Here is a 19,406-nt window from a genome sequence, read left to right as displayed (position 1 = left end):
GCCTGTGGGGGAGATGCTGATGACCGGAAACGAAATGAAGACAGGAAATGTACCACAAGCTTAAAAAACAACCCAGAACCCTTGTGAGTTTTCTAACACAAGGGAGGTCTAGAGATGCTGTGTGCCTTGCATTCCGGTGGACTGCTAGCCTGCTGGCTACTCTGTGTGTGATAATAGAAAATTACCTAACTTCTTCGATCCCTAATTTTCTCAACTATACAATGAGAATAACAATGCCTACCTCATAGGAACCAAGACAGTTATAGAAATCCATGTGTTGTTATCCACAGTTACTATGTAACACTCTCACCTTTCCTAAAGGGTTAAGGATCTAAATTTATTAAATTGTGACATTTAATGTGGCTATTTTTCAATAATACCCAGATTGGGGATGCTTCAAGACGATTTCCAGTGATCTCTACCAACTAGCAGCTGTCCTTAAATGTTCCTCATAGGTCAGGGGATCAGCCATGAGATGAATGGGTGCGCTCTAGAACTTCCCAGAAGATTGTAGTCCTGGACCCGAGGCAGGACTCCAGCCAAAGAGATGTGACAAATGTCAGAAACTAGCAAGTGCCATGGAATGACGTGGGGCACCATGCACATCCATGCTGGATCCTGGACCCCATCATGTATTACCTCATTTAATGCTGTGATACTTTAGGGAAGGGAGAATCTTTCCCCGTTGAAGAAACTGGCTTCTGACCCCGTATGATGAAGAGTGGGTAGAAATTATAGTCCAGTCATTTACCAGGATCTGCTGAAATGTGGACTACGAGTAGCTTTTAACAACTTAACTCTCCTCCCTTTTTTTCAGTGCTGGGGATCAAACCCAGGACCTTATGAATGCAAGGCAGGTAATCTGCCACAGCCACACCACAGCCCAGCTTCTGTCTATCTTAACATGCAAAGGCTGTGCAAATCCTCACCTGACCTGTGTGTCTCCTTGTGCTCAGTCCTGTGGTCAGTGTGAGCCTCTGGCAATTTCCCTGTCTTCCTTGCCATTTTTGGGGAGTGCTGGTTAGGTGTTTTGTTTTCATCCTCAATTTGGGTGTGTCTGGTGTTCTTCACAAAGGTAAGCCCCATCCTCATCGTACATGACGTCAGCACGGTGTGCCACAGATGCTGCTTGCCTCAATCAGTAGTTAACTCAGTATCTGCTGGGCTTCTCATCATAGGTACTAACTTCCTGTCCCTGTTCCGGTCACTGTCACTAACGGTCCCACTGGCGCTGAGAGGATTCACGGTCTACCTCTGTTAGAGCAAAGAGTGTAATGTTACACTAAGTCACTGGTTAGGTTGCTTAATTATGTCCAGTTGGTTTCTGTGCACTTTGTGATGTTCTTGTCCTTTTAAATCACTAAATTTTTAAATTACTAAATTAAATTAGATAATTTAACCTGTACCTTCACTGTTCCAGCCCCAGAATCAACAGTTTTTGTTTTTTGTTTTTTTGTTTGTTTGTTTGTTTTTCCCTCAAGAAGCCATGGTTCCTCTCATTGTTTTAAAGCCAATATCTGGTTGCTGAGTGTGCTGGTTGCTCCTGGCATTTCTGGGTCCTGTCTACATACCTGTGTTCTATGCACCCCATCTCTCTGTATATTAAGTCATACACAGCCTCACACTGAAGTCACTGACTAATCCAATCCCATAAGGTTAATTCAGGCTTTTCCTCTTGCTCTTTTTATATTTATGTGTTCTCTGGCGGTGAGAAACACAGATTGCAGCCATCTGTTTAGATGTTGAGACCAGTACACATACAAAGCAGTGTCCAAACTGTTAACCCTCGCTGCTGGGAGGAACAGATTAGCAGCTAGAGTGCAGAGCTTGTGTGTGGCTTCTGTTGTTGGCTTTACCCTTCCTAGGTCAGTCCCTTGAACATTAGCCCACCACTTTTCTGGTGATCTTTTGTGTTCAAGAAGGCGTGAATAGTTACAAGAATATTTCTAAGACACTCAACTTCCATATATACCATCCTCCACATCTCCTTATCTGCTCTAATCACTAGGCACAAACATTACAATCCACCAGACAAACTCGAAATTACGTGCATAATAATATCTAATTAACCACTGAAGAGTCGAATTATAAATCCTCTTGAAAATCAGGGGATTTCCACTTTAAACCAAACTTTCATGCGTTTGCTTATTTGGGTGAGATTTGCCAGCCCTGATAGCTTTTAAAAAGAGAGAGGATCGGGTGTGGCACACCTCTTTAGTTTCAGCAGGGAGGTGGAGGCAGGCTTCTGGACCTTTGAGTTCCAGGCCGGCCAGGGGTGCATAGTGAGACTCTGCTACAAAAAACAAACTAACAAAACAAAACCCCCACAACACTTTAGGTCCTATGGGCAGGAAATGCTAAATTCCATCGACATGCTTCTTTCAGAACTATGGTGACCAACAAGAACTTTAAGCATTGAGAAGATCATGTTGCTATAAAATTGTGACCCAGGAAGTAGGATGCAGATAGAGGAGGAAAAGGAGTAATGTACGTTTTTGGAGAAGTGAGCTTTGTTGGGGGGGGGGGGTCATAGACAATGGTGGGATACGAAATGGTCATGAGATTTAGATTCCACTGGATATGGCTGTCTTCCTTGTGTTAGTATTTACCATTTTGAAAGTGGTATATTTTTCCACAGGTCTACACCTTGATGTACTTATATGACATGGCGCTAGGTTGAGAGGGCCGTTTGCAGACCCCTGGGCAGCACCTGGCTTTGTTCGTGGACTAGGATTCCTTTAATACACCCCTCAGCAGTATTTGAGACCTTGCGTGAGAAACCTGCTTCCTCCTGGGAGTATATATCCCAGTTAAACACTGCTTAGTGTGTATGGGACCCTAGGCACCTTCGCCACCACCTCCCCCGACAACCAAACCAATGTTTCCTCTCAGCATTGCTTGCTCATCAGAAACCTCTGTAGGTGGCAGGCAGCAGAGAATATATATATATATATATCAATCAATCAATATCAACAGAGAATATATATATATATCAACAACACCAAAGAAACTCTCCCATCCCCATGCACAAAAAGCCAGCCAAAAAACGGGTATAAAGCTTCCAAAAAAAAAAAAAAAAAAGCCTCCCATAGAAGTCTATAAATAGCCAACCCCATCACACACCCTGGAACCCAAAGATTGCAACGAGGCAATCTGACTGATCGCCCACCCCACAGTTCTGGAAAAGTTTGCCCCCAAAGCGGTTTCTCCCCGCTCCCTACTCTCTTACTACCAAAACCGAATCTCAGACCTCGCGCTGCCTTCTGCACCCACGGATACCAAGGCTGCAGATTGCCAACCTCTCTAAATAAAAGTGTGCTTCTTCCGCTTTGAGGTCAACTCTGTCTTCTCGTTTTCCTCCTCTGACTTACTTCTCACAGCACAGGAGTGTGGAGATGTTTTCTGGTTGCTTGTTTTATGTATGGCTTCCCACCTCGGGCAACTGGAAGGAGTGCCCATGGGTCTCCTCTGCCCCCGCCCAGCGCTCCGCCCACTTTCCCGGAGGTGGCCCCGCTCCAGCGTCCGGGAGGCTTTGCTGCCAGGGGCCAGATCCACCCGGACACTTAAAGACTCACTGCTGACTGAGCAGGTAGGCTGAGCCCACCGGGCTTGTTCTTCAGGAACTGTCCTAGGTCTCTCTAAGGCAAGGGAGAGAGATGGGGAGTCCAGGCGGGAGGAGACAAGGCAGCGGCTACGGAGCCTGCTCCCTGGGCTGCGTCAGTTTCCATGGCAACTTACAAGCTACAAAGTCCTGGACTCCATCCCCTTCCCACATGCTGGCCACAGCCTCTCGCTGACAACCTAGTATCCACCTGACTTGAAATTTGAAAACAACCTGCCCAGTAGACCACCCAGAGTTTTAGAAGTCTGCCTTGTGTCTGAAGCAGGAGGATGGCAAACTTAAGGCCTACCTGAACTACTTAGATCAGTTTCAGTAATAGTCCCCCAAAAGGATTAGCTATAAAGCTCAGTGGTTGAATGCTTACCTAGCATATATGTGCTCCTGGGTTCCATTCCCAGTACAGCAAAATATAAACCTCCATTATCCCTTAACTGTGGCATAAAAGGGGAAAAGAAGGAAAGCAATCTACAACAAAGTATATATTTCCACCTGTAAACACCTGCAGCCAGGGGCCAGGACAGTCACCTGGCCGCAGTTGCTAGAACTCGGGACCTCCCACCGACTGCAGCTCCCTAGCCCATAGACCGGGTGTTTTTCCATATTGGCACACAGCTAGTAGGAAAGTCCCCAGACCCAACCAAGCCTTGATTTATATTCTTTCTTTTCTTTTCTTTTTTTTTTTTTCTCGAGACAGGGTTTCTCTGTGTAGCTTTGCGCCTTTCCTGGAACTCAGTCTGTAGCCCAGGTTGGCCTCGAACTCACAGAGGTCCGCCTAGCTCTGCCTCCCACCACCGCCTGGCTTGATTTATATTCTTAGGAAATCCAGCACTAGTTAAGGCCATGGAGAGATACTTAGACGTGTAATGGTTGGGTTCTAGAGGCAGATAACTATGAATGGGGTTTTCCACTTACATATGTGTATGCAGAGACTCTGTGGTCATCCCTTGTTGTGTGGGACCAACGACCTTTGAATGGCAAAACTAGTACCCCAGGCCCTAACTTCATCTTAACTACCATAATGCCTCCATATCTCTAGAACCCCCCCCCCAACATGGACAAAATAAATTCCCAGGCTTCCCTGTAGAGGGCAGTACCTCCCACTGAGACGTGAAGGGTGCTTGCCCCGCCCTTGACTTCCAGATTTTTAGAGGCACCAAGCATCTGCAAGGTGTCTTTCCTTCAAACACGGGTCATTTTCCATTTTAGAAGCTAGAGAAGAAAGGTTTATGAGGTGGCGACTCGTCTAAGGTCACAAAGCTGAGCTGCAATCCAGAGTGACCTCGGAATCTACCAACCAAACCCTTTTCACCGTGGTACCTGTGGCCATAAGGGAATTTCGTGACTCTGAAAAGCTGGGTGGAAAGTTTTAGCAAACAGTTCCTTTGCATTTTATCCATCGTCTGCTCGTTAGCTGTCATGAGAAGTGTACAGTAAAGGTTTATTACTTCATTTTAGGAAACTCTGGCCCCCGAAACAATGGATAAATTTGACCTGATTAAGATCATCGGGGAAGGCACCTTTGGGAAAGTATACTTGGCAAAAAATAAAACAGAAAGCAATCACTGCGTCATAAAAGAGATCAGTTTTACAAAGGTAAAGTTGAGAAGTTCAAACTTTTGATAATTTTAAGTGGTATATTTAGCTTTAAAAATATTATATATATTATATTATATGTATGCGTGCTTGCATGAGTTTATGTGAGTGCAAGTGTCTGCAGAGGTCAGAGGGCATTGGGTGCCTTTGAACTTGATTTGCAGGCAGTTGTGAGTTCACCTGATCTGAGTGTTAAGAACTGAACCTGGGCCTTCTTCACGAGCAGTAAGTGCTGAACCATCCCTCCAGCCCCCATATTGTCAATCCAGTATGGAAACAAACACCTTTTTCACAGTTATGAATTTTCAGGTTCAGTGGACTCTGCTTTCATCCCCTCGAAATCCAATCCAAGAACATGTATTGCATCCATTTTCTTGGTCCCTCCCGCTCCCCGCCCCATTGAACAAAGGACTTGTCATCATGCTGGGCACATGCTGTGATGGCTGAATCCTTGGCTGACCCACCCACCTCTGTGCTTTATATTGTCTTTCCCTTCCTCCTTCCTCCCCCTCCTCCTCCCTCTTGCCCCTCCTCCCTCCATCTCTCCCTTTCCTCTCTTTCTTTCTTTCTTTCTTTCTTTCTTTCTTTCTTTCTTTCTTTCTTTTCTATTCTTTTCTTTTTCTTTCTTTTTTTTTTGAGGCAGGGTCTAGATTAGATAGGTAGACAAGCTAGTCTCAGACTTAGACTCCTCCTGCCTCTGTCTCTCTACCGCTGGGGTTACAGGTGTGTACCATCATGCCAAGTTACCAGTCCTTTCCTTAAAAAAAATTATTTAGGCTGGACATAATGGTGCACACCTTTAATCCCAGCACTCCAGAGGCAGAGGCAGGTGGATTTCTGTGAGCTGAAGGCTAGCCTGGGCTACAGAGTAAATACAAGAACAGCCAGGGCTATGTAGAGAGATCCTGTCTCAAAAAATTTATTTTTAATTTATTTCAGGGTGTGTACGTGTGCTTGCACGTGTACAGACACACACACCACAGCACACGTGCAAGAACACACACACCACAGCACACATGTGCACACACACACACACACACCACAGCGCATATGTGCACATACCCACCACAGCACACATGTGCACACACACACCACAGCACACATGTGCACACACACCACAGCACACGTGCACACACACACACCACAGCACACATGTGCACACACACACACCACAGCGCACATTTGCACACACACACCACAGCACACATGTGCACACACACATTCATCACAGCACACATGTACACACACACACACTATAGCGCACATGTGTGCACACACACCACAGCGCACATGTGGAGGGAGGTCAGAGGACAGCTTCCCACGTAGGTTTCAGGGACCCGCCTCCAGATAAGTCCCGACTCTCCACTGTGGCTTAGCTTCCTCCCTTTTGCCAGTGCACCGGGTCACCTGGTCCTTCGCTGGTGTTCTCCCAAGTCCAGTCTCCACGTAGCTCATTTTACCAGTGCCCGAGCCGTGGCCCCAAACTCCCCCTGTGAGGTCTAAAGGAAAAGATGGCTAGGTTGACTTCATAAAAATCAAACTTCTTGGCCCGATGGCATACACCTGTAATTCCAGCTACTCCAGGGACTGAGGAAGGAAGATGGCATGTTCACGGCCTGTCTGGGCTACCAGAGAGTTCAAGGCCAGCCCACACAGCCTGCTGAGACTCTGTCTCAGAAATAACAAGCAGAGGCCGGAGAGATGGCTCAGAGGTTAAGAGCACTGCTTGCTCTTCCAGAGGTCTTGAGTTCAATTCCCAGCATCCACGTGGTGGCTCACAGCCTTCTATAAGGGGTCTGTGAAGGGGCTCCAACAAGTCTGAGCGTGGCAGACACAGCCCAAGCATGGCAGACACAGCCCAAGCATGGCAAACACAGCCCGAGCATGGCAGACACAGGCCGAGCATGGTAGACACAGGCCGAGCATGGCAGACACAGGCCCGACCAAGTGTGGCAGACACAGGCCCGACCAAGTGTGGCAGACACAGGTCCGAGCGTGGCAAACACAGGCCGAGCATGGCAAATACAGCCCAAGCATGGCAAACACAGGTCTGAGCATGGCAAACACAGGCCCGAGCACGGCAAACATTGTAGACAGGTTTTGCCCTTTACCCTTCCCCTCTCCCTTGCTAAAAACCATGACATTCCTAAAGCTAGCCCCCAAGGTCCATTCCCTTATTTGGCCACTGACTCATTCCTGAGACAAAACACCAAGGTCCAACAATTGAAGTTCATTATTTGGCTAATATGTCCAATCAGGATATACCAGCTCACCCTAGCACAGACTCCCCCCACTTTTCCCTTAAAAACCCACTCCTGCAGAAACACCTCTCTTGTCCCCTGCTTTCCTGCTTCTCTTGCTTGCTTGCCCTTGCTCCACCCCCCAAAAAGAAAATAAAACAAAAATTAAAAAAATAAAAACAAAAAGCAAGAAGAATACTGGAATGTATCTCAATGGTAGAGCACTTTTTTTTGTGTGTGTGTTTTTGTTTTTCAAGACAGGGTTTCTCTGTGTAGTTTTGGAGCCTGTCCTGGATCTCACTCTGTAGCCCAGGCTGGCCTCGAACTCACAGAGGTCCGCCTGCCTCTGCCTCCAGAGTGCTGGGATTAAAGGGGTGCGCCACCACCGCTTGGCAGCAGAGCACTTTCTTAGCATGCACTAGACCATAGGATGAAGAAAAACCAAAAAAAAAAAAAAAAAAAGAAGGAAGAGGGGAAGGAGGAAGAGTGTGATGTGAATAGAAGCTGTTGGGGGGGGGTTTCTTTTGTTTCTTGTTTTTTGGGAGTTAGTCTCAGTACCACAGCCGACATATCGTTATTTTTCTATTTCCTTTCATTTAGACTCCTATTTTCTCTTTTTGCTAACTTGATAAATTGAACGTTAATTTCTTAACATTCGGCCTTTCTTCATTAAAATAAAAAAAAAGAGGGGTTGGGGATTTAGTTCAGTGGTAGAGCTCTGGGTTCGGTCCTCAGCTCTGAAAAAAAAGAAAAAAAAACAGACATAAAATAAAAAAATATTGTAAGTTCCAACTCAAGAATCTGTGTGGTCTACAATCTCAGAATTTGGGAGACTGAGACAAGAGAATTGCTGTAAGTTTGAGGCCAGCCTAGGTGACAGAGTGAGACCCTGTCTCAAGAAACAAAACAATAAGCTAGGCATGGTGACACATGCCTTAAACTCCAGAACTTAGGAGGCAAAGGCAGGAGATCTTTCTAAGTTTAAGGCCAGCCTGGTCTACATGGTGAGTTCAAGGCCATCCAGGGCTACATGACAAAACTTTGCCTCAAAACAAAACGACAAAACAAATAAAAAAAATAATAAAACAAAAAAAAAAACAAAACATTTTTTATCCTATTTCCTCTCCCCCGCCCCTCCCAGATCCTCCCCGTCTCCCTACCCACCTAATTTCATGTTCTCATTCTCTCTCTCCTCTCTCTCTCTCTGCCCCTCTCCTTCCATCTATCTCTGCCACCCTGGTAGCTACATTTTTAGAAATAGTCAAACTTACCAAGCTGGCAGGAGAGAGGCAAAAGCATTTTAAAATCTGAAATTCCCGTTCTGATCATGCCGTTTAGAATGAGGCATGTGACATTGGATCTTAGGTTAGAAGCAGGGGTTGAGAATGTCAATTATAAAATATCGTCTGGGCTGTTTGAGTGGCGGAGGGTGTGCTTACCTTGTTCAAGCTGCAGCAGAAGAAAAATGGAAGGGAGGAAGAGGAGGAAGGTAGTCCAGCACTCAGGAGGCTAAGGCAAGAGAACCATCAGTTCCAGGCCAGCCTGAGTTACCTAGAGAGGCACACCTCCTCCAGAGAGAGAGAGAGACAGAGAGAGAGAGAGACAGAGACAGACAGACAGACAGACAGACAGACAGCATGGGGTATGTGCATAGGCACCAAAACAGTAGAAAAGTATTATATTATTCTTGGATGACAAATAGAATAATAAATTACAAAACTAGAGTTAAATCATAAAAGATGTTTTCTTTTGACATTTATTTATTTACTTGGTGTGCGTATGTGCACGCATGAGTGACCCAGCACACACGTGGAGGTCAGAGGACCACTGTGGGTGTCAGTTCTTTCCTGCTTCCACCATGTGGGTTCCAGGGATCGATCTTAGGTCCCCAGGTTTGGCAGCAGGTGCCTTTACCTGCTAAGCCCTCTTGCCGGCCCCAAGAAACTGGTTTTTTTTTTTTTTTTTTTTTTTTTCGTTTTGAGACAGGCTCTCCCTTCGTAGCCCAGGGTGTCCTCAAATTTGGGATCCTCCTGTCTCAGAGTGCTAGCATTATGGGCATGTATGGCTTATTTCCTAAAATGGAGAAATGCAGAATACGGAATCTTGCTGGTCTGTTTTTGTAGCATATGACAGTTTTCTTCTCAGCAGTGACTGCTCTTGGAATGTTATGTTTTAGAAAGGATTTCCTTATGTTGGAGGATAAAGATGATGAGTGAAAATCTAGTTACTAATTTCTTTATAATTTGCATTTACTTCTTGCAACAGGACCTCACTATGGTGCCCAGGATGATCTCTGCCTCCTGGGCAGCTGGGAATACAGTCGTGTGTCAAGTGTAACCAATTCCGAACTTGCAGTACCATAATGTTTCCCCAGCATTATTAATTTTCTTGATTATAATTGTCACTGACAAGCCGATGGTTACATAGGAGGCACTCTGCTCGTTCCATAGTGGCCCTGCCTTTGAGAGATAAGTTTTAGAAGTGACATTGAAGCCAGTGGCATCTTGGGGGATTTTGGATGGCAGTGAGCAGGAAGCATGCCTCTGTAAGCCAGTTACCTCTGCAAGACACGCTGTCTCAAAATATCCCTTTGATGCCCTTCCAGGAGAAAGAAGCTTCACAGAAAGAAGTGATTCTGCTGGCTCAGATGAAGCATCCCAACATTGTAACCTTCTTCAGTGCCTTTCAAGGTTAGATTTTTCCATCATTAAAGTATCCCAATAAACTAAAGAGCTCTAGAAGAGATGTGTTCCCAAGAATCGTGTATTTATTAAATTTTGTAAGTACATTCATATTCCTGTGCAGTTAAATTGTAACCTGAAACTTTGTCTTTATTTCCTATCTGGTGAGGTTTGTCCTTTGCGACAGGGTCTTCTGTAGCCCAGGCTGGGCTCAATTCACTGTGTAGTTGAACATAACCTCAAAGTCCAGATCTTCTTCGTCAGCCTCCCTAGTGCTGAGGTTACAGGTGTGTTCCACCATGCTGAGTCCTTCTAGTGACTTTTTATAGATGGCTTCCCTCTCATAAGTTTTTGCACGTCTCCTTAATTCTTATTCTACCAAATAGACAATGGTTGCTGTGCCAGATGAAGTGGTGGTAACACTCAAATCACAGTGGCCTGCAGTAATACACATCCATTTCTCATTCCCACTCCATGCTGGCTGCCGGTGGAGTGTGATGTCTGCGGTCCTGGATAAAGGGACATTGCAGAAATAGAGCATGTCGCTTTGTAAGCTACCAGGAAGAGGGGACACAAAGCCCAATGGGCACAAGGTCATGATCAACAGGATGTGTGTCATGGGTTATAGTTGGTCCCTTGTGTTCTGTGACAGTAGGTGGCGCTGTATAATCCTCTCACAGAGAGGCAGCAACCTGCCAAAGGAGAGCAGAACTTTGAGGAGCTTCATTCTAAAGTCTGTGTTTTCCTTGTGTGTACACGTGTGTGATGTGTGTACATATGTGTGTGCACACAGGGGCCCCAGGTTGGTGTTGGGAGTCTGTGTCAATCACTTTCCCTCTTACGTGTTGAGACAGGATCTCCCAGTTGAACTCATAGCTCACCATTAAAGTTAGTCTCAGCAGCCAAGGATTGGAATTGCAGGCAGGTCTCTATGCCCACCCAGCATTTACGGGGGACCTGAAACCCAGTTTTCATGCTCGTGTAGCAAGTGCTCTGAACTGAGCCATTTATCCAGCCTCCCGCCCCTCAGATTGTTTATTTCGGTTTTGTCTGGAAGCTAAGAGTACACTGGTTAGAGCCCATTCTTTCACAGAGCAGATTCTGTGGAGTCATCATTCTAGTTACCAGGCTTGAAGCAGGTACGAAATGTGCAAACCCCTGTCCTGCAAGTTTGCATTATAATGGGAAGAGACAGGCAGTCACAAGTATACAATATATTGGGTGTTTATGAGGGTATCCCAGGATCATAGATACCCACAGTTCACCACGCGACAGGGATATCCCACCCCAACCTCTCTCACTGGGTTGTTGTAATTCATGGGCTGTAGGTACTAAGAGAAGAAGGGCTAACCTAGAGTATCACTAGGTGCATAGACAGCAGCAAGCAAGTTCATAGATACACCCTCTATTTCTTGAACTTTTCATGGTGTGCCCTGTGCTCTCTGCTGTTCAGAAATCACAGCGTTTAAGGAAGTTATGAGGCCAGGCATGGTCTCATAGTCCTGTAATCCCAGCACTGGAGGAGCAGAGGCCAAAGGACTATTGTAAGTTCAAGGCCAGCCTGGTCTCCAAAGTGAGTTCCTGGCTAACCAGTCGTACAATAGTGACTCTCTATCTTACAACCCGTATGATATTAGTTAAGTTAAAAGCAGTTTGTATGACCCTTTTCAATGAGTGATCTTCAGAGGAACTCTCGGGGCTCTGGTGAGGCTTTTCACGGGCAGGGCACGTAGCTGGACTGAGCAAGTGTGCATGCTCTACCTCTGAGCTACACCCTGAACTCTGAGTAAAAATGAAAGCCATGTAGGGAATAAAGTGCCCCGCATTTCTATCTACTGTTCTCATCTTTCTCTTCTTCAGCTTGTCAGTAATTGTTGAGATCCTTTGTCTACCTGAATTCTTCTCCCCCTCAGACTTCCTCAAGCCACTGTCCCTTCAGTGATTCCCCCAGGGCACTTTTCTACTAATGTGTGTGATGATCTGTGAATATACATTAGTACAAATTTGTTTAATTTTTTTTTCTTCAGGTAGGAAACTTTGGGGTTGAGAATGTAGCTCAGTGGTAGAACAATTGTATAGCGTGGATGAGGTTCTGAGTTTGATCCCTAGCAACACACACACACACACACACACACACACACACACACACACACACACAAATGTAAACATTAATGAGTTTAGGGACTTTTATATACACTTTGGTCCTCTACATGTGGCAGATAGTAGATGCTCAATACACAGATGCTGAAAGAGTGAATGGACTGGGCTGTTTTAATAGACTGGAGTATATATACATTTATTCTATGTAGGGTGGATTTCTGAAGACACTTGCAATGGATACTGTAGCTATAGTTTTCCTGCCTGGCCCACAGTCAGGACAAATATCTCTCTCACCTGCCAGTCCCACAGCTGCTCAGACCCAACCAAGTAAACACAGAGACATATTGCTTACAAACTGTATGGCCATGGCAGGCTTCTTTCTAACTGTTCTTACAGCTTAAATTAATCCATTTCTATTAATCTATACCTTGCCACGTGGCTCGTGGCTTACCGGCATCTTCACATGCTGTTTCTCATCGTGGCGGCTGGCAGTGTCTCTCTGACTCAGCCTTCCACTTCCCAGCTTTATTCTCCTCCTTGTCTCGCCTACACTTCCTGCCTAGCCAATGGCCAATCAGTGTTTTATTTATTGACTAATTAGCAACACACTTGACATACAGAACATCCCACAGCAGGATACAGTTACACAGCTAAGGGCACTTCACAGTGTAAATGACCTCCTTTGCCCCTGTACATTGCTTGGCAGCTTGCTGGTCCTTAAAACAAGGGCTTAGCCAAGAGCCTCAGAGCCTGAAGGCACCTGACTGTGAGACCCTGTACATACAGGCTTTGCTGGCCCTACAACAGCCCATCACTCACTGCAAGAGCCATGGCCTAATGTCTGTTTCCACTTTCTCGCAGGCTGTTAATGAGTGGGGGGCCACTCTCTATTAGAAGAGAAACTCTGTGCTCTGTCACAGGGCCGGAGGTGGAGCTGGAAATCACTAACGCCTTCTGTCTCCAACTCCCAGGCTGATGACTTCAAACAGTTATTCCGTGTTCACGTGCTCACTCCTTCCTCTTTACTCTGTTAAGGGCTCCACACCTTGGGGATGGTGCCTTCTACATTGAGGGCAGGTCTCTCCTTCATTAACCCAATCCAGAAACTCTCACAGAAATGCCCAGACATTTGTCTCCTAGGAGAGTCTAGACTCTGTCAGGCAGACAACTGATGTTAACTCCCTGGACTACACGGAATTAACCCTTTATCAACGAGGCCAAACAAACAAACAAACACAAGAAATGCAGGTGGTGTAGTGGGATGAGAACCCAGTCCATCCTCTGGCCACACCCACTCTCTCGCACTACGTTTTCCTGGTGTAGTCTTCACATTCTAGATTTTGAAAGGAAAATGGTATCTAAAAGCTCTCTGCCCCAAAGGATGTTGTTTTCTTGCAGAGAACAGCAGGCTGTTTATTGTAATGGAGTATTGTGATGGAGGGGATCTCATGCAAAGAATCCAGAGGCAGAGGGGAGAGTTATTCAGTGAAGACCAGGTAAATCTACTTCTACTGTTCGTGGGGTGTTACCTTTATAATGGTCTAACTACATCCTAGGCTATGCAAAGCACGTTTCTGGTAGGGAAATTTGAATCATAAAATCGTAGATTAACATTCTTGATAGTTGAATTGAAATAGAATTTGGTTTTGAGAATGATTTTTTTGGAGGAAATAGCTCTTGTCTACGTATGTCATGCAGGATGAACTTCGTGTCTAAAACAATCGTGAAGATGGGGCCAGAGACATGGCTCAGGGTGTCAGGACATTTTTTATTCTTACAGAGGACCTAGGTTCAATTTCCAGTATTCACATGGTGGCTCACGACCATCTGTAACTTTAGCTCTAGGTAATCCACAGACCTCAACAGGTACCAGGTATGCATATGGTATACATACTCACATACATGCAGACAAAACACTCATACACATAAAGTGAAATAAATAAATCTAAAATAAAAAATTAAATACCATGTGGGGCCAGAAAGGTGGCTCAGTGGGTAGAGGCACTTGTCATCAAGCCTGATGACCTGAGTTCAGTCCTCGGAACTCGTATGAAAGAAGGGGAGAACCAGTTCCTGCCGATTGTCCTCTGAGTTCCATACACTCACCTTGGCATGTGCTCCTCCCTCTTCTCACAAATAAGTAATAATATAACTTTTAAGATTGTCAGAATTGGGCTGGGGAGATGGCTCAGCCATTAAAGGGTACGCTTATAACCAAAAATATAGCAAAGGACCTATAAGTTTTAAAAAAAAAAAAGAGACAAAGGACGTCCAAAAAACACCATTGAGTTCATTTTGTGTTGACCATCTACTGCTGGGCATGGGGCCTGCCCTTAAAAATGGTTTGTATAACCAGTGAGACTCCATTGGAGAAAACTAATTTTTCATTTGCAAGTGGTTATCAATTGGAGACAGCTTCGGGGTGAGGGATGGGGACATGTGTCCACTTCTCCTCTCAGCACTGGGACCCCATCTGGTGCAGATCCGTGCAGGCCTGGTGCATGCTGCCTCAGTCTCTGAGAGTTCGTATGTGCATGGGTCCTGCTGTGTTCAGAAGGCCTTGTTCCCTTGGTGCCCTCCATCCCCTCCGGCTCTTACAGTCTGTCTGCCTCCTCTTCTGCAGAGCTCCCTGAGTCCTGAGGAGAGGGATGTGATAGAGACATCCTGTTTAGGACTGAGAGTTTCAAGGTCTCCTACTCTCTGCACATTGTCTAGATCTGGAGCTCTGTATTTATTCCCTTCTGCTGCAGAAGGAAGCATCTCTGATGATGGCTGAGGCAGGAACTGGTCTATGAGTGTAGCAGAATGTTGTTGAGAGTCATTTTATTACTATATTACTATATTCCTTTAGCAGAGTGGCAGTTGGTTTTCTCCTGGTCCCTGCCCTATTTAGTGTTAGGTACCTGGCTACCCAAGCAGTGTTGGGGATGGATTCCATCTCTCAGAGTGGGCCTTAGATCCAATCAGAGAGTGGGTGGTTACTCCCACAAGCTCTGTACCACTACTGCGCCAGTGTGTCTTGCAGGCGGGTCACCATTGTAGATAGAAGGCTTTGTCACCTGATTGGTGTTTACCTTTCTCCTCTGATAGCATGCAGAGTTCCTTCCAGTATCATGAACACTAGTCCACGGGAGGGAAGGCTCTTTCTCGGTAGGCACCAGCTCAGCATCTCCATGTACAATGAGTTGTATAGATGTTGTCTTCTGCAATCAGTTTGTGGATAACAACCAATAGCCTTGGCAATATCCTGGGTTGTTTTGGTGTTCCCATGGGACTTCTTTGGCAAACAACTCAATTAGATGTACTGGAAGCGTCATTTGGTGGTGAGAGAAGTCTAGCTAAGGCTCTTTTCCTCATTGTTTGGTGGTTCCATTTAGATTGCTTTCACATACAAATATATGTATATATGTATGTATATGGAAGCTTCTTCTGTATTAGACTTCCATACGACCCCTCAAATGGCCCTTAGTTTTAGCTGTCCTTCCCTGTAGTCCCTCTCTTCCCACCTCCCACCTCCCCTACCTGTTTGATCCTCCCATTCCAGTCCCCACCCCATCCATCCATAGCTATCTATTCCATTTTCCCTTCCTAGAGATACATTTCTCCCCTCTAGTCTCTTACTCTGTGCTTAACCTGTGTGGTTATAAGGACTGGAGCTTGCTTATCAATGACCAACAGTTAATATCCATACATAAATGTACCACATTTTCTTTATCTATTCATCCACTGATGGACATCTGGGGTTTTTTTCTGGCTATTATGAACACAGCAGCAATGAACATGGTTAAGCAAGTGTCTCTGTAGAAGGATGTAGAGTCCCTTGTTTATATGCCCAAAATTGGTAGCTGGATCTTGAGGTAGGTCAATTCACATCTTCCTGAGGAACCGCCACACTGATTTCCATAGTGCTTGGACAAGTTTGCACTTTCACCAGCAATGGATGAGTGCCCCCCTTACTACACATCCTCACCACCACGTTATTTGTTTTATTGACCTTAGACATTCTTAGAAGTCTGAAATGAAGTCTCAAAGTAGGTTTGATTTCCATTTCCTTGATGACTAAGGATGTTGAACATTTCCTTTAGTGCTTCTCAGCCATTTGAGTTTCCTCTTTTGAGAATTCTCTGTTTAGATCAGTACCCTATGTTTTAATTGATTTACTTGTTTTCTTGATATCCAGGGTTTTTTTTTTTAGTTCTTTATATATTTTGGATAGTAGCTCTCTGTTGGATGTGAAGTTTGTAAACAATCATTTCCCATTCTGTAGGCTGCCACTTTGCCCAAATGAAGGTGTCCTTTGCCATGCAGAAGCTTTCCAGTTTCCCGAGGTTCTATTTATTAATTGTTGATCTTAGTGACTGTGCTATCAGTGTTCTATTCAGACAGCCCTTTCCTGTGCCAATGAGTTCAAGCTTACTCCCCACTTTTGCCTCTATCAGATTCAGGGTGTCTGGCCTTACGTTGAGGTCTTTGATCCATTTGGAGTTAAGTTTTGTGCAGGGTGGTAAGTATGGATCCATGTACATTCCTCTACATGTAGCCGTCCAACAGCACCATTTGTTGATGATACTGCCTTTTTTTTTTTTTTTTTTGGTTTTTTGAGACAGGGTTTCTCTCTGTAGATTTGGAGCCTGTCCTGGAACTCACTCTGTAGACCAGGCTGGCCTCAAACTCACAGAGATCTACCTGCCTCTGCCTCTCAAGTGCTGGGATGATACTGCCTTTTTTCAGTGTGTGTTTCTGGCTTCTTTATAAGAAAATTAGGTGTCTACAGGTGTGTGGACATATGTCTGGATTTTCAATTCTATTTCATTGATCAATGTGTCTGTTTTTATGCCAATTCCAGGCTGTTTTTATTACTATAACTGTGTAGTACAATTTGAGAGAGCTGTGTGATATCTTCCTAGAAAATTGAAGACTTTGAATATATGCATGATTAAAGAATCAGTATCTTTAACTTCTGTAAGTTTAATCAAGCATTCTTCCTATTTCTGTACTATATGTTAAGTCTATATTTACAGAAACTTCTTTCTTATCTAGGGATTATTTTGCTATATTTTATAAAAATGTTTTTTGTGACAAAATTTTGATTACATTTTCTTTGGTTGGGGAAATTCCAAGATGTCAACTGAATCCTGATACCTAGAATATGGGCCATCTTATATTATTTTCTCCTTACTATATCATTTGGCAGACAAAGAACCTGTGAGTTTTAGAGTACTTTAAATGAATTTCTGTAAGTGTAGAACACATTTTATTAAAGTGGCTCCCTGCCTTCTGATATAAAACACAACATTGAGCTGGATCTGGTGGCAAAGGCCTGAAATCCCAGTATCAGGAGGCTGAGGCAGGAAGACTGCCATAAGTTCGAGGCTAGCCTGTGCTACAGCAGTGAGTATAAGGGTAGCTAGGGCTATATGAAAGCATCCTGTGTCAGAAAAATAAGTAATGAATAAACAAATAAATGAATACAATACTTATGACTAAGAAATAAACTAGAATTCAGAACCACAAAAAGAAAAGGAGCCCTTTTTTCCTCCTATTTTTTTTCAGTGCTAGGGAAGAGTACAGTCTGGTATATAGAAGGCAGTATTCTACCAGCTCAGCTGCACCCCAACTCCAAGGTGACCTCTAAAAGTTAAATAGTTGTTAGTTTTCTATTAGACATATAAATAGGCATTCTTGTACAATTTCTTTTTTTTTTTTTTTTTTTTTTTTGGTTTTTTGAGACAGGGTTTCTCTGTGTAGTTTTGGTGCCTGTCCTGGATCTTGCTCTGTAGACCAGGCTGGCCTCAAACTCAGAGAGATCCGCCTGGCTCTGCCTCCTGAGTGCACCACCGCCGCCTGGCTCTTGTACAATTTCTTTTTTTTAATAAATATTTTTATTTTATAATTAATTTAATTTTACATAAAAGTCACAGATTCCCCTGTCCTCCCTCCTCCCACACCCATCTTCCCTCCCCCCAATTCACCCCCCATTCCCACCTCCTCCAAGGCAAGGTTTCCCCTGGGGAGTCAGCCCAGCCTGGTAGATTCAGTTGAGGTAGGTCCAGTCCCCTCCTCCCTGCACCAAGGTTGAGCAAAGTGTCTCAGCATAGGCCCTAGGTTCCAAAAAGCCAGCTCATGCACCAAGGACAGGTCCTGGTCCCACTGCTTGGGGACCTCCTAAACAGTTCAAGCTCATCAACTGTCTCACTTATCCAGAGGGCTATTGTTTTCTACTTCTTCCTTTCTGTTTGTCCTGGGTACCTTCCATCCATTGTAAAGAAAAAACCTAGTGGCACCAGTGTCAACAGGGGCCACAGAGAGGGGCCACAGAGACAGCAGACATGCATTGTGCTTGTCCTGGGAAACCCCATGTTAAACAAGAAAACAACAGCAACAACAACAACAAAAAACAAACAAACAAAAAACCCACAGATGGTCATGGTGGTAGAGGCAGGCAGATTTTTGTGAGTGAGAGGCCAACCTGGTTTACACATGGAATTCCAGGCCTTTCAGGACTACACAATAAGACCCTGTCTCAAAAAAAGAGATAGATAGATGGATGGATGGATTAGATAGATAGATAGATAGATAGATAGATAGATAGATAGATAGATAGATAGAGATAGATAGATAGATAGATAGATAGATAATGGATAATAGATAGATAGATAGATAGATAGATAGCCATACGTGGCCACCATCTCTTTTTGGCTTATATTCTTTTCTTTCTACATATGGATTTCACTTTAATGCTAATGATATCTGAAGCACTTTTCTGGGCTATAAGATGGAATTAACATGTTATAACCTCCAGCTCCATTTTTATTATTCTTCCTCTTTTTTTCATGTGACCGTGAAGCTGTGTCAGGGACCACCAGACTGTTCAGTAGCTTGGTTCTGTTCCCTTCTGCAGATCCTGGGCTGGTTTGTGCAGATTTCTCTAGGACTGAAGCATATTCACGACAGGAAGATACTGCACAGGGACATAAAGTCTCAGGTAACAGCTCAGACAGATGACCTAAGACACAGTGACTCCTATTCTCTTTTTGAACATGATTTTCCTTCACTTTTAGAACATCTTTCTTAGCAAGAATGGAAAGGTTGCAAAGCTTGGGGACTTTGGAACAGCAAGGACACTGAATAAGTAAGTACTTGTAAAATTCTATCTTTCTATTTAAAATC

General features: G+C 44.5%; 1 protein-coding gene across 1 annotated transcript in view; it reads left to right on the top strand.

Annotated features, from left to right (window-relative positions):
- Positions 1–3,272: 3,272 nt before the first annotated feature.
- Nek5 (NIMA related kinase 5) overlaps positions 3,273–19,406 on the top strand; it is a 54,783-nt gene continuing 38,649 nt past the window's right edge. The window contains 6 exon segments of the mRNA XM_059245000.1: positions 3,273–3,589; positions 5,078–5,215; positions 10,061–10,145; positions 13,635–13,732; positions 19,138–19,221; positions 19,298–19,368. Of these exon segments, the coding sequence (XP_059100983.1) occupies positions 3,422–3,589; positions 5,078–5,215; positions 10,061–10,145; positions 13,635–13,732; positions 19,138–19,221; positions 19,298–19,368 (644 nt within the window). The 5' untranslated portion in view covers positions 3,273–3,421.

This window comes from Peromyscus eremicus, chromosome 17 (genome assembly GCF_949786415.1).
Source record: "Peromyscus eremicus chromosome 17, PerEre_H2_v1, whole genome shotgun sequence".
NCBI classification, from domain to species: Eukaryota; Metazoa; Chordata; class Mammalia; order Rodentia; family Cricetidae; genus Peromyscus; species Peromyscus eremicus.
This window is presented reverse-complemented; position numbering and strand designations above follow the sequence as displayed.